The following is a 15170-nucleotide window of genomic DNA, read 5'->3' on the forward strand; positions in this document are numbered from 1 at the left end:
CGCTTCCAAATGACATAATATTATCCTGCTTCCAAACAGTGTAGGTGACGCATTTGTACTGAAGACGCTTCTGCATCTGAATAACAAGCGATTTAATGCACTACTTGACATTCTCGGAATTATTCTCCACCAAAAACCTCAAACACCAGGGTATGCTGCTAAACACCTTGGGGACAATTTAAAAAATAAAACCTCATAGTAATAACAGTCACACATTACACATGATAGGACAAAATAGTGTGTGGTTATGTTCATCTTAGAAATATTCCAGCTCTGTGATTCTAATGTTGCAATCTTTAATTAAATGGAGTCCACAAATCCACCATGACATCAATATACAGCCTATTATTCAACCAAAGTAGGTTAACAGTGTTCAAATGACCCGGCTATAGGCACCTTCGTCGCCCGTCTCTGATGTGCATGCACACCGGGCGTCCATTTTCCATAGGCACGATTGCATCTTTGGCTAATCAACACTCTGCATCTCATATGCCTAACTAGGTATGAGCAGGGACGTGAGAGAGGTTTCTATTCCAGCCTGCATCGTGTAACGAGGTTTGCTCGCTCACGTTCGTGTTCTCTGCATTTCTCACCTTAGGTTCAGACTCGCAGGAGCCCCTGCTACTTTGACAGCTGTCGTTTTGGCTGCACCGGAGACGAATCGCCCTCCTTTTGGTGCCAGAAGAACCAGGAAATTAGCCAGGTTGCGAGTTGAAAATCTGCCACTCCAGCGCTTTGAATCCAAAATGCCACACCTTCCGGCGGACGAGCTGGAATTTGCCATCCAAGAAGACCTGTGTTCTAGGCGGCTGCCTATGCTGAACCTCCATACACTCGGCTCCCTATTGACTTACAAAGGACAAATGAAAACGGGGGTGGGAGGGGGGGACTGAAAAGCCAGAGAGATCCGAAGCAAGACAGAGCTGAGCAAAAGAATGCAGCTCTATTCTCGCCAGGGAAATTATAAAAAAGTTCATGTTCACGGTTACTATCCACATGACCGTCGGCAACCAATGGAGAACCCGAACCACTCATAAAGTTGTATTGCAAAGTTGTAAATTTTCATAAACAACAACGGATTTATGGCCCTTTCCTCATCACTAAGAAAGAGGCAGGACTTAGAGAGGCGCCATTTTATCAGAGAGGCAGCCCTAGATTTTTTAAAGGACCCACAGTTCGGACTCTTTTTCCTTTCTTGCTTGCGTTTTTCCTGGAGAGGGTTATTAGAACGGCAGTAAATACATTTATCAGCACTGCAGAGCATCTGCTTTAGTCCTCTTATCACCCTTATTAATCTTGCTTTTACATTGTTCTTTACACCCAGCCTTAATTTAAAAAGAAAAAGAAAATTGATGGTAAGGAGAAAATACTCGGCAATATGCCTGGGAAGAGGATTGTGTATGTGTTCGGGTTCTTCCAAATTTATGCTATACACTCTGCCAAAACCCACCCTTGCTCGCGATCTGAGAAATTTCATATTGTCACTGGCTCCAGTTCTCGCCCCTAAATGCAGGTTTCCGCCTACATCTGGGAAGAGGCTCTTAAAACCAAGATTTAAATGATTTTGCTTTGAAGTGAAATATAAAACTGTAGTAGTCCTAATCTTATGGAAATACGTCTGATAGAAGTTTTAGAATGAATTGTGTCTCCGATTCCATCATATGAGGCCACTTAGAGCAAGCAAAATCTACTGTTGTTATCACCTGTTATCTTACATGGAAGAAATTCTTGTCGAAATCAACAGATGGGCACTTGAATAAGGATTGGGGCTGCTCGCTCGGCGGCTATTGGCCCCTCAAATTCCTATCCGTAGGGAAATTGCTGGGAAAGAAGGGGTGCACAAGCCTTGCCTCCTGAGCACTGGGGCCGTCTAAATGGCCCTGCGATCCAGAATTGTGGTGGATTTCTGTTTATTTGCTTGGAAAAGTTGCATTTGGTTATGCATTAGTGTGTGTGTTTGCGACACTTTTTGATAAAGACAGACGAACCATTGTCAACAAGCATTTTTATTTCTTTGTAACATAAAACACGCTGGACTGGGCAATACATAAAAGCGCCTCCCAAAGAATTCTCACGCACACTCTTCCCGCCTCTATTTTTAACATGAAATAGCTCAATGTTCACAGTGAACACAGCAAAAAAACAAACACACGCGCGCACACACTGTAATGTACAATGGATGCATAAAGTTTAGCCAAAACTTTCAAGGCGGAATTTATTTATACAGACTGCTTAACAATTTATCATGCTACAAATCTACCTGATTAAAGACAGATTCCCCAGCGTATGAAATGGTATATTATACATGAGGTCCAAGACAACAGAAAGAGCAAAAGTTGCATTTTGAAACTCAAGAACTGTTAACTATAGGAAAGTCAATGCTCTTTCATACCTAACATAATCTGGTAGGAACAACCAGGGAAGGGGGAGATGCATGGAATTGTTTGAATTCACTTTTCCACAAACAAAAAACTCAGTTCCATCAAGCAGAATTAATTTCATAAAAACTTAAAGCGAAACATCTAACGAGAGCGCAACGCCACAAGGCTCACGTGCTTTGCGCTCTATACAATCGTTGCCATGATTTCCTTCCTCAGATTTGGACTAGTGAAGACTGAAGAAAGCATATATTGCAGCAGATGGTTCTTACTTAACAACCACCTTGGAATAAATATATTATTTTTTAAAACTTTAAATTACACTCAACATCAAAGCCTAGCGCAGAGCCGTGAAGGCCTCACTTTCCCCCCTAATGCCTCCCTCTCTGCATTTCAGGTCCTACAGTCAAGTCCTATTAGCATTACCTTCCTCTTTCTCATTAATAAAATACAGTATAATTTTGAAGATAGGTAGGTGAGTGAGAGAATAGGTAGTTTTGAGAATAGGTAGTACAGATCACTGCAGTTGAGTGTAGTGGTTTTTTCATTGTTATTTCCCCCCTAAGGATTTTTCTCCCCCCCCTCAACCCCAGAGTATCTCAACAACAACCACAACCCACCCCACCCCCAGTAACTGGATGTACATTGTGTAATTTAGGTAGCTTGAGCGTGAACCTAATGCACTTATTCCTTAGGGGTTGATTGGGACCAATACAGTCAGGTAGTTTATTTGGAAGTTAACTCAGATGGGACTTTTTTTTTTTTTTTTGGTGCCCCTTTCATGTGCAAGTCAGGATTGCATTTTCCTGTCACAAATACTAGTAAAAACTAATAACTATCTATCTAGTAATAAACTAACCAACAGAAATACAACAGGCTTGGATGACCAAAACCAACACAGATCCTACTGCGAATTTACTCCTCGCTCCCACAGAACGTGGTTTGGGATGTTCCGGATGCAGAAGACCCCTCAAGAGTTGTGCTCCCCCCGCCCCCCCCGCACTTATAACTGGAAATGACCATTATAAGGGTCTTTTTATTTGTATTTCAAGAGAGCGTTTACAACTGCCACGTGCATACAGACTGGGTGAGCTGGCTGGGGAGGGGGAGGCTGGGCCGGGGGCTCATTCTGCTTCCTCCTCTTCCTCCTCCTCCTCCTCCTCCTCCTCGATCTTTTCCACAGAGGCAGTGGTGGAGGAGCTGTCGTTGGCGGCCGCGGCGCCACCAGCGGGTTCTTCTTTATGCTCCTTCTTCCATTTCATGCGACGGTTTTGAAACCAGATTTTGATCTGCCTCTCCGTCAAGCACAGGGCGTGAGCGATCTCTATCCGCCGCCGCCGGGTCAGATAGCGGTTGAAGTGAAACTCCTTCTCCAGTTCCAGGGTCTGGTAACGAGTGTACGTCTGGCGCCCTCTCTTCCGATCCGGACCTGCGGGGGAGAGGAGACTGAGCCATCCTCAAAGTTAGAGGACCAGGCAATGAAGACGGCCCGCTCAGGCGGACTGGGATTTACAAACAGCCAACACACAAGTGGAGTAAATCTGCCTACCCCCCCGCCACTCTGCCACCCCAGTATCCCTGGCAAAGGTGTGTGCGGGGTCGCTAGAGATACGGCGCCCTAGCCCAGAAAGGGCCATTGCAATAGCAAACCTCTTCCCGTCTCATTCGTGGGGAAGCCCCGTTGAGCTCGATGGGACTCAATCCCCAGAAAGTTTGCACCGCACTGCAGCTCCACCACCTTGCCAGATCTACTCGGGAGTCAGTCCCACTGAGCTCTCCCAGGTTAAGGCAGCTAGGCTGAGTTCCTGGTGCGTGTGTTTAAAATTACAGCCTGAAGTGGCCTCAAGCAACACTGAAGCGGGGGGAGGGGGCGCAACCGACCTGTCATTTGGAACCCATAATTTAAAACAAACTAACAGGAAGGGGAAGGGGGCTGAAAGGAGCCTGTGGGCTGCCTCCCCCACATCCCAGGCGCCCATAGAAGTAAATGCAGCGCCTGGAACTTAGAGCACTGTTTGCTCTCAGATAAAATGGCTCGCTCGCCCCTGTGCTGTGCCTGTTACATCCCTTCTTTCTTTCCTGTGTGCTTGTGAGATCGTTTCTTCCTGGAAAGGAAAAGCGAAAAACTAAAAATAAAAGGAAACCGCACTTGGGAGCGCGAACCACGAATAGAGAGCACCCTGCTCCTCTCGGGCATTTTCTGTCCTCCCCCGCCGGTAACGCCACCCCTCTCTTCCTTCTCTTCTCCCCTTTCCCACGCAGCATCCCTGCTCTGCCAGCGCCAGAGGGGAGAAGCGAGGGAAGCCCCCGCGCCGCGTGTCCTCTCCGGGCACCTTCGCCACCCTTTCCCAGTGGCACCCACCAAAACCCAACCGAACGCTCCAGGTCCGCCACAAAGTGGAGTTAAATAAATTCACGAGGCTAGAAGCCCATTAATTGGGCAATAAAAAGTTTTATGGGGCTCATTTACATACAATGCCACGGGCTTTCTACGCAATGGCGCCTCTGCCCTAATTAAAAGCAGAGCGGCAGGCGCGCGCTTTCTTCCCCTCTCCCCTTCCATTTTTTCCCTTCCCCTCTTCTTTCTTTCTTTCTTTCTCTCTCTGCCTCCCCCAGCCCCCACCCCCTTTCCGGGGAAGTTTGCCTGTTCCACGCTGACCTGCCAGCCTGAGCTGGCTTTCAGTTCCCCCCGGTCGCTGCTGGGGTTTCCTCCCCACCGCACGCGCGCGCGCACGCCTCACCCCCCCTTCCCCATACCTGAGGACCTCATCCAGGGGTATATCCGGAAATTACTCTCAGCCTGGCCGTGCAGGTGGCCTTCCTCCGCTTTCTCGCAGCTGGGTTTGGTTAAGTCATTGCAAAGAATGGGAATGTCGTGATCGAAAGAGGAGCAGTGCAAGTTGTAGGCATCGGAGCCCAGGCCGTATCCGGAGGAGAACGGGGTTTGATATAGGGTGCTGTTCACATTGTACAAGGCAGGCACGGAGGAGGTGAACGCGCCCGCGCCCGGTCCGTAGCCGCTTCTCTGGGAGTTGGTGGCAAAGGAGCAAGACGTCGGCTCCGCATTTTGGAAGAGGGAAGCAGCGCCCGCCGTATATTTGCTAAAAAGAGCGTTCACATAATACGAAGAGCTCATAATTTTGACCTGTGATTTGTTGTCCGGTAGGCTTCGGTGTCGGTTTTACGAGGTAGCGTGATATATGATAACATTACACCCCCAGATTTACACCAAACCCCATTTTCTTTTGGACTGAGCTGCCTCCACCACGTGACCAGTCATATGACCCCGTCCTCCAATCTCCTCCTGCATCACAGGTGGTATAGATCAGGGCAACTCGCAAGGTCCTATAATGGCAGGGGAAGGGGGCGCATCTCTCTGGCAGCGAAGGACAAGGCAGGGGTGGGCGAGCGGCGGACCCCGGGCCGGGCACCCGGAGCAGCGCGCCGAGGGACGGGCCGGCTCCGCTCGGAAACGAGACCCCTGCGCCAGAACCGCGCGGCTTCCTGCCTCTTCTTCCTCCCTTCGCCTTCTTTTTTAAAAAAGAGTGTGTGTGTGTGGGGGGGGGGGGGTGATGCCACTCCAGTTCTGTCTCCTGATTTCCCTTTCCCAGCCAAATTATCCGCGCACTCCGGAAGAATCTGCGGGCGCGATTCCGAATCCCGGTGCCTTGCTCACGACTGGCTTTTCTCCATTTTTATGATTCGGAGCCATCCGGCTCTACCGCCTTCTGGAAGGACCAGAGGTGAAGTTGGGGGGAAACAGAAAAACCGCACTCACAAATATATCCCCTGGCAGTAAACGAAAACCACACGGTTCTCTCCTTTCGCGCGTGCGTTTGTGTGTGATGGAGATAAACACATCCCATCTTCACCAGCATTCTCGTCTGTGTGTGTGTGAAAGAGGGAGGGGGGAATGCATCTGTACCTTACTTGTGCATTATTTTTTCCTTTAGAAAAGGAAACTGTGAGCAAAACATACACCGCAGCCATCGGTATATAACAGAATCTGTAAATATGCTAGCAAATTTACTAACAGATTTATTAAGGAATTGGCACACCGGCTGGTGAATCGCTTGGAGTGAGATGACTGAAGGCTTGCTCAAGGAGGGGAAAAAGCCCTTTCATTTTTCTCCCTTCTGTTGCCCACGACTCGGTCCCAGAAAGAGGGGTCCTGAATTTCTGGAAGTCCTGCAGAGGAATGTATGTCTTTCTCGGCAGCTGCTCCAAAAAGCAGAAAGCTCTGTGTCTGATTTTGCCCATTCTCGTTATTTCAAGAAATGGAAGGACTTTTCATTGCAATCATGCGGCTGACATGCCTTTCCAAATATGGACTTGATCTAATAGCATTAATTTTTCACTCACCGCCCTCATCACACCCCATGCTGGTCCCTTTTTCAACCGAATTGCAGGAAAAGCCAGCAGCATCACGCACGCACCCGCATTTTCAGCACCTTCGGAAATCGAAATCTCTTGGAGTAGGGCAAGGGAAGTGGGATTCGGGGTCGCCCCCTCTTCTTCCGACCGGCCACTGTGTCAATACGTACCTCCAGCGCCCTTCCCGTCCGACGGCGAGGACTCGGTTCCCCGGATACCTCAGCAGGCGCCTTAATTTCGGAACATTCAGCCCCCGCCGAGCAATAAGGCCGTATCCATTCAGGATGTTGCGCCGTTCCCTTCCCTGAAACGGATAATAAAATGAGTTTCCTTCCCTCAGACTGGGCGTTTTGGTAAAGACAGCTTTTACTGCCCTGCTATTGCACATCATAAACTGGAAGGAGGACAATGGAATTGCCCCGGAAATTCTTCCCTTAAATTATAGAGTTTGGTATCCTGTGTGGACAAAGAGGTTCTCACCCATTTAGAATGTGCCTGCCTGATATTTCTCACGGATCCTTGAGAGCTACATTTTGGTAGCCCGTTGGCAGGGGCTCAGTCAAAGGGGCGATGGGGTTCTGGCACTGGGCACTCAGAATAAGGGTAGGGGGCGGTGGGTGGGGGGGAGAACAGAGAGATGGACCAGCAGCAGCATCCCTGATGGGGTGGCATCTCCTTTTGCCGTTTGTGTTACTCTTGAGCAAACCTGCTTGCCTCCAGCGAGACCTCTTGGCTGGCTCACCCCACCTTTCCAACGTGCTAAGATGCCTGTCAAAACCAACGGAATAAAAGCATAAGAGTTGCTTTGCGAGGATGGGTTCCACGCCATATCCGAAATAATTTTCCAATTAAAACATCTCCCGAGACAAATAAACTGGAACTCTAAAGTGAAAAGAAAGCAAAAGAAACCTGTAAGACCATTGAGATCAAAGAGGCTGAATTAGATGGCATTAGACCAATAAATTGCTCCTCTGGTGACACCATTGCTAAATGCAAGAAGAAAGACACAGCAAACATAACCAGCAGTCTAGACTTGGGTATTGATAAGGCAAGACAGAATTTTATAGATGAGTCTTTAAAGGGCTCTGGTTAAGTGCAACTCACTTTTAGGCCGAGGTCTAAGACACTCCCTGTAAGATTAAGCCAAACTCTAGCTCTTAAACCTGTTTGTTTCTCAGCACTGCTGGGATTTCACTTTAAAAAAACAACAACACCTTTTTCCCAAAGTCATTCTTGGAAACCTTTGAAATATTTCACATGGACTTTGTAGTGATTCACGGAGAAGAGACATCCCCCATCACCACGAAGCAGGGTAGTTCATAATCAGACCAACTCCAAATCATGGCTAAATGAATTTCCCTTTGGAATGAGCTCCACATCATGTCAAAAGTGGTGTTTTCCACATCCAATATATTCCCAGTGAGAAGGACCCTCCATTTCTTATCCTTTCCCTGAAATAAAAATTAAAATGTGCTATTCAGTTTTAGTAAATATCTATATTTTCCATCCCCCTCTAAAAGCAACAATACATAGTCTGGAATGGGTACCATTTGTTAGATTATGCATAGTCTACTAAGTGCGTATTTTTAATTTTACAAGACCAGTATAACCTCTAGGCAGGCCACCCATCCAGAGTGCCTCCTCCCGCATTGGCACGCTAATAAATAAATACAAGTAATCAGGGATATAATTCAGTTTTGCTGCTTTCTAGGTTTCCCAAAGTATACACTGTTAGTAAAATAAAATAAAATAAAATACTTTAAAAATAACAAGGGCAATTCAAAATCAGTTTGCAATATTATAGAACAGTTTGCTGAAATACTAAGCAAGGTACTTGTATCACTGGAACATGGGGTCTCATTACGCAATTTCAATATTCTCCTACCATCACCCCACTTAGGTTGTCTTTGACCATCTACTTAAATCTTGTGAGTTGCTTAACTCAAGTTTGCATTTCAGTAGAGGAGAAATGGTTGAGGAAAACACCATTAACCTATATTAAAAACACACTCGACAGTAAAAATTAAATTAAGAATTATTACAGGTTGTAATGCATTCATACAAATTCCATTTTCCACCATGGATATAATTAAGAGTACATAAGCTCCATGCTACGTTTCCATCAATTTGGAGAGAAAACAGTTTTTTGTTTTCTTCCTAGATTCCATTTAGAGAGATAAAGTTGAATAGCTTTAACATTTCGATTGTGCCTTCAGTGGGTCAAGTCGATCACAAAACATTCTTTTTTCCGAAAAAGAAGTGAGTATTATGACTCATTTGGCTCTTTCATCTTTGCATATTAGACACACATTCGTAGCCTTCAGAAGACCTGCTATTGACAAACATCAATCCCCTACATCTGTGCTCTGATTGTGTTTGTGTTTACTGGGACATATATGAATGAATGAAGCTAGCAAAGTCAGAAGGGAAGCATTGGTATTAACCGTAAATAAAGAGAAATGAGAATTTCAAAATAGATTTGTATAAGCATCTTAGCCCTGCGGTGTATCAGAGAGCAAGCATCTGTGTAATATAATTAAACTGGGTCCTACGGATTCAAAATTGCTTAGGAAGCAAGCAAAGCCTTTAACTGCAGCCAAGACATCTGCTGAAGAAATTCTGTGGCCAGTAAATAATTTTTAAATTAAATTGTGCAGCCCAGCCCCTCAGCTGAGAGCTTCCACCCTGGCTCTGCAAAAACAGAGAAATTTCAGAAAAAATTAACCCAAAGTCCAAGGAAATCATATTTAGGGACTCATTTCCTTGGAACCAAGCAAAATTTGTATTGCAGTCAAATATCCATCCCTTGGCTCTCTTGCTGCATTGGAAGCTCTGCTTGTTCTGAATGAAAGCAGTAATTTTTATAGAGATTTTAACCGGTTCTGTAAATTTTGGTACAGCAAAATTTACAGCGATGTGGCTTTTGTTCCAAATTTGGCTTGCTCCTTGACAACCTTGCAAGCTTCCAGTGAGCTATGGACTTTAAGAGTCCCAGCTATAAAACTGCTCATGTGACCTCAAGTAAGGCTTAAGACAGTTTACTTGTACTCCAATCCTATGCACCTTTACCTGGCAGTAATCCATGTTAAACATGGTAGGACATTCTGAGCAAACGTGCCTAGGATTGTGCAGTTATACTGCAATCCTGCTCATATTTACTGGGAAGTAAATACCACTGAGTCCAATAGGGCTTACTCCCAGGTTTAAATGTGCATGGACCTGCAGTCTCAGTTATGAATGGATTAATAGAAATGTAATGTTCAAGTATTTCTGTCCACATTCTATATAGATATATACCCCTACACTTATGAATATCAATTAGCCAGTTGAAGTATACATGGGTTACTTAACCCAAATAGATTTTGTATTTTCATGATGTATTATATTAAGTGTTAAAACATAATCTATCTAGGTGTGGGATGCACAGGTACACATAAAGCATTCCTGGGTAATTCCATGAATGAAAAAATAGCAATTTTCCTATGACACAGATATATACACATGTATATTCGCACACTGTTTAAAAACATTCAGATAAGCTTAGAGGGGCAGCAGATGAAAAAAAAAATGAATCTGGTTTATCTTAATGATAAATGTCCAAACCTGAGTTTTGTTTGTTTTACTTTTAAGAGGAGAATTTTTCTGCTCGAATTGTTGACATTAAAGTGAACAGTGTATTACATATTTAACCACAATGGGTTGGATCCTCATACAGATATGAGGATCCATTAAAAATAATAGGTGTTAGGTTAGTAACGACTATCTCAAGTCCTATTGATTCAAATCGTTCTGGTCTGAGCACGACTGAATCTGCATCCCATCTAACATATTTAAGCATTAAGATATTCATTTCATTACTGGGTCACATATACAGTGGCCACTCTTGTGCTTTTTAAAAATTAAATCAGTGGTTTCGAAACTGCATATTTTGCTCCTGGAAAGTCGACATTTTAGAATGTTCCCGTTGGCTTCATGGCGGAATCACCCTTGTTTTCATGGAACAACGCTGCCATCTGCTGTTAGGTCCCAGTCATTGCAGGCAATAAACAGCTGGAGGAACCGTATAAAAGTGTAAAGCATGGTTGAAATCTGCCATTGCAAAGGGTTCGAATAATCTGCTTTGCCATGCAGTAGCAATTATAGCAAAGGTTCCAGCCGAAAATTCATTACAGATAAATGTTCACCTTTCAGCCTACATTTCAGAGGAAAAGGGCTAATAAAAGCGAGCTATTTCCGCAGATCCGCTTTATCTGAAACAGCCAGACAAAACAAATGAAAGGGCTTTTGTAGAAAATCTTAATTGTGGCTGGACAGTTGTAAACTCATTAAGGGCTGAATTCCAGACAGTTTGCAGACCCGCCATTTATTACGCACTTCTACTGCTGATTCTTTGAAGTCCCCACTGTCTGCAACAACAGAGGGCGTCCGAACATCCCAAACCACTCGAAGGGGCATCAATTAGAGGTTCCCCCCTCCTGCCCCCCTTCCCTGTTTCGCTTTTTCCTAATTAAACACATCTTACCAGAACTTTCGTTTGTGTGCATGCGCGCGCAAACAAGGGCCCAAAAAGAAATAGAGACAATTATCTGTTTTCCTTGGATATTCGAACTTTTGCAAGGCTTGAATCCCTGAAAGTTCTTGTCTTTAACCCTCCAGCATTTTACACCCCATAAACGGTTACAGCGGTCATTTTCTTTTATTGCACTCTATGGCTCTGAATTTTCCTAACAGCATCTTCTGCCAAGACTTGCTCTCTGGAAGTATGCTGGCTTGCTTTGGCTTTCTTTTAATTCTTGCTTTTGGAATAAACCAGGGCATTCATTCTGCAAAAGCTGCTGAAGAGTCTTATGCAAAATTCTGCTCCAGTTGAAGTGGGGTGTGTGACTGAATGATCTGCCACTCCATGAGTGGACAAACCCTCTTTGGAGCTAAATTTCAACCCAACAGAATTATTTGTATTGCTCATCCGTTTGAACCAGCCCTTTCACCCCAGAGATGTCTGGAAGTGATTGTTAAATTATTGGCTATTCTTCTCTTTCCCCTGCTAAAACAGCCCTGTTTCATAAACTGGATTAAACCAACAAGAAAAATATTTCTAAAATATTGCTGTCCACTGTTGTCAGATAAGCGTTCATCTTTTGCTGCATTCAAATATGGTGTATTTTTCTGCAGAATACATGGGGCATAGGGAAAACAAGTAGAAGTACTATTGATGATGAGTGTACTTTTTATATGAAAATAAAAGAGGTGGTTTTGGTCTATGGATTATATGCTTCTGGAAACCAATTAGGTTAAAAAAAAAAAAGAGAGAAAGAACATGAGCAGTGAAAAATGATGACCACTTCCTTGATCACATGATTTTCCTTCAGAAGGTCACCAATATTTTAGACTGGTGCTTTAAAAAAAAAAGGCAAAACAAAAACGCCCTCATCTGCGCCAGCATCTCAGATAATAAAAGGTTTCCAGGATGCTCACTGCAGAGTCCTAACACTGGGAATAGGTCAGATATAAATAAAGATAATAAAGATAATTTTCAATATGGGATTCTATGTAATTAATAGGTGGGCTGGGTTTATTAACATCATTTAAGTCAAGAAACCATGTACAAAATTATGAATCTATATATAACATTTTGATGCACAAAATTATGCCCTATTAGTAGGACAGCAGTGAACCAAAGCATATCTGCTTGGAAATAAGTGCAATTAAAATTTGTGGGGCTTACTTTTAAGTAACCATCTTTAGGATCAAAGTTAAGGTTTTGATTGCTCTCCAGGGTAAATTCGGTATCTGGGCAGGGCTTGGTGGAGCAGTGCCCATTTAATAATCTTAAAACAGCACAAAATATAAAAGAATCAATACATTTTTTATTTAGCAAAAAGTTAAATATCATTTTGGACACAACTATTTGGTCAGTAGGCCATGAGGTAAAAATTGCAAAATATACACTGTAACTTCTGCATAAACATTAACTTCCAGGACTTCTTTTAATTTTTTTTTAATAATCGATACAAATCTACAATAACCAAAGGTAGGTTTTTAGAGTGTATAATTTATTATCAATAAAATTAAACTTCATTACAATAAGAATCAAATTATCTGATTAAACTTAAAAACGTAAACCATAGGTAGTTAGTTACCTTTTCACATATAGGTATAGCTCCGAAATCTGAAAACTGCTCACCGGTGCAAAAACAATATTCAAGCTAATCTGATTATTAAGGGATTCTTTCTTTCATATATAGATTATATATATACAACTGACGAAGACTGTACTATATATATATATATATATAATATAGATCAAGTGTGCATACTTAAATGACTTGCTTCAAAGCAACTGGGCGTGGGGGTGGGAGTCATGAGCGGTTTGCTAGCCAAGATCATATTTTTCCCTTTATGGTTCCAAGTTGGGAAAGGGAGAAAGCAAACTGTTGATTTGTTTTCCCCATACAATCCAAGGTTCACTGTCTAATGATACAGAAAAAAGACTCCTTACACTACAGAGCTATACTCTATGCAACCTTTATAATAAACGACCTGAGTTCAAATTGAATTCTAGCTTACACAATCACATCTGGTACAGCACCCAAGCACAAAAAATTGAGTCACAAACATAATTACCACGATAAAACACAGTGTTCAAGTATTCGAGCAGAACCCTCTGCTGCACAAAGAGCAAATAAAATTAGCTACTTTAACTAACCTATACAGTCTGTAAAGAATTGTGCATTAAAAAGGTAGTTTTCTTTCTTTCTTTTCTTTTCTTTTCTTTCTTTCTTTCTTTTTTCTTTCTTTCTTTCATGTAGGACAGGTAGATTTAGATAAGCCAACAAAATCAGCTTGAGCATGAATGTCCCCCTTTTATTTCCTATGATTTCAAACACTGAAAATCAGGGTGCCTCCTCAAAAGCACGGGGGCACAGCCAGTCTCCCTGCACGACGGCGAGGTACTTGCAAGAGCTGGATTGGCCAAGGACAAACAACAACAACAGCAATAACAAAAATTCAAATCAAAAAAGACAAAGAGTGAGGCCTGGGCACAGCCTCGGGTCTGGGGGGAGGGGGGATTGTGTTGCCTTGCACTGGAAGGGACGATTTCTCTGTTCTGAAAGTCGAAGAACCTGCAAGCATCATTCATTCATCTTTCGCTCGGTCTTTGTTGATTTTCTTCATTTTCATCCTCCGGTTCTGAAACCAGATTTTCACTTGTCTCTCGGTTAAATTCAGGAGCCTGGCCACTTCATACCGCCGGTCCCTGGTCAGATACATGTTGAACAAAAACTCCTTTTCCAACTCCAGTGTCTGGTGCTTGGTGTAAGGGCACCGCTTTTTTCGGGTGGATCTTGCATGCAACCAGTTTGCAGCTGGATTATCTGCAGGGAAACAACGCCAGAGGTTACAGGAGAAGGCGACCTGCACACGCAGACACATGCCCACGCACTCACACCCCACGTTGTTATGGCACACATGTCGTGCGCATCCCACCCTTTCAAGCACATAGGTACCCTGATAGGGTGCTTTACGGCATCCTTTTCATTTGGATGGACATACGGGACAGGGAAGACACAATGGACTCTGGACGGGGACACACGGAGAGGTCGCGCAGAATTACATGGCAGTAAAGCAGCACCGGCCATCTCCTCTGCCCTTCATATTGTCTATGCAGAGAGTATTTTAAAAGGCAGCCTTTCCTGCTCTCTTTTCTCTTTCCTCCCCGAATTTCCCCTCTCCCCCTCCCATTAAAAGGGGGGAGCTGCTGGACGACCCCCGAGCATGCAATGTCATCTGAGAAGGTTTCACTTTTTAATTCTGACCTTCTCTCCTCTCACCCCTTGAAGCTTGCAGCCAGACAAGGGAACACACCCACACGTTACGGCTTTGCTTATGAAACTGATTTGCATGTGTGCGCGCGTCCGTGTCAGCACTGACCCGGCCACTGAGTTAAAAGCCGAGGCGAGGAATGAACAGATAAGGAAGGAAGGAAGGAAGGAAGGAAGGAAGGAAGGAAGGAAGGAAGGAAGATGTTAGTGGGGGGAATGGCCCACAGTTGTCACTCTTGGCTTCCCCGGGCAGCCACCTCGTCACGAAGGGATCAGATTCGCATCCAGTGTTTGGTTTGGCCTCCCCGCTCCGAAGGGACTTGGGAAGGTTCAGGAGGACCCTCGCCCTGCCCCCTCTCCCCTCCGGGGCTGCCCAGTCTCGGCTTCACAGAGGGGCCGTGGGCTTGGGAAAGCGCGCCCGCGAGCCTGCCGCCCGCCCGGCCAGCCGGCCGCGCACGGCGACACGCGCGACCGAGCCCCCCGCCTCCAAGGGTGCCCCCCCAGCACGCACACGCACACGCGCGGAGCCCGCCGCCGCCCGCCGAGGACACCGTCGCCGCGCAGCGCTGGCGCGCCCGGGCGCCCGGCGCGCCGC

At 44.8% G+C, this 15170-nt stretch overlaps 2 protein-coding genes across 2 annotated transcripts in view; both read right to left on the minus strand.

The window, feature by feature from the left end:
- Nucleotides 1-3502: 3502 nt before the first annotated feature.
- HOXA7 (homeobox A7) lies at nt 3503-5603 on the minus strand. Its single transcript, XM_044450734.1, is given in 3 exon segments — nt 3503-3807; nt 5136-5522; nt 5525-5603. Coding segments are annotated over 3 exon segments (756 nt in total). The 5' UTR covers nt 5589-5603.
- An 8286-nt stretch (nt 5604-13889) lies between these two features.
- Nucleotides 13890-15170, minus strand: part of HOXA9 (homeobox A9) — a 2002-nt gene continuing 721 nt past the window's right edge. Inside the window, exon 2 of the mRNA XM_044450735.1 lies at nt 13890-14128. Within this exon, the coding sequence (XP_044306670.1) occupies nt 13890-14128 (239 nt within the window). The remainder of the gene's footprint in view (nt 14129-15170) is intronic.

This window comes from Varanus komodoensis, unplaced genomic scaffold (assembly GCF_004798865.1).
Source record: "Varanus komodoensis strain SLA01 unplaced genomic scaffold, ASM479886v1 scaffold68, whole genome shotgun sequence".
NCBI classification, from domain to species: Eukaryota; Metazoa; Chordata; class Lepidosauria; order Squamata; family Varanidae; genus Varanus; species Varanus komodoensis.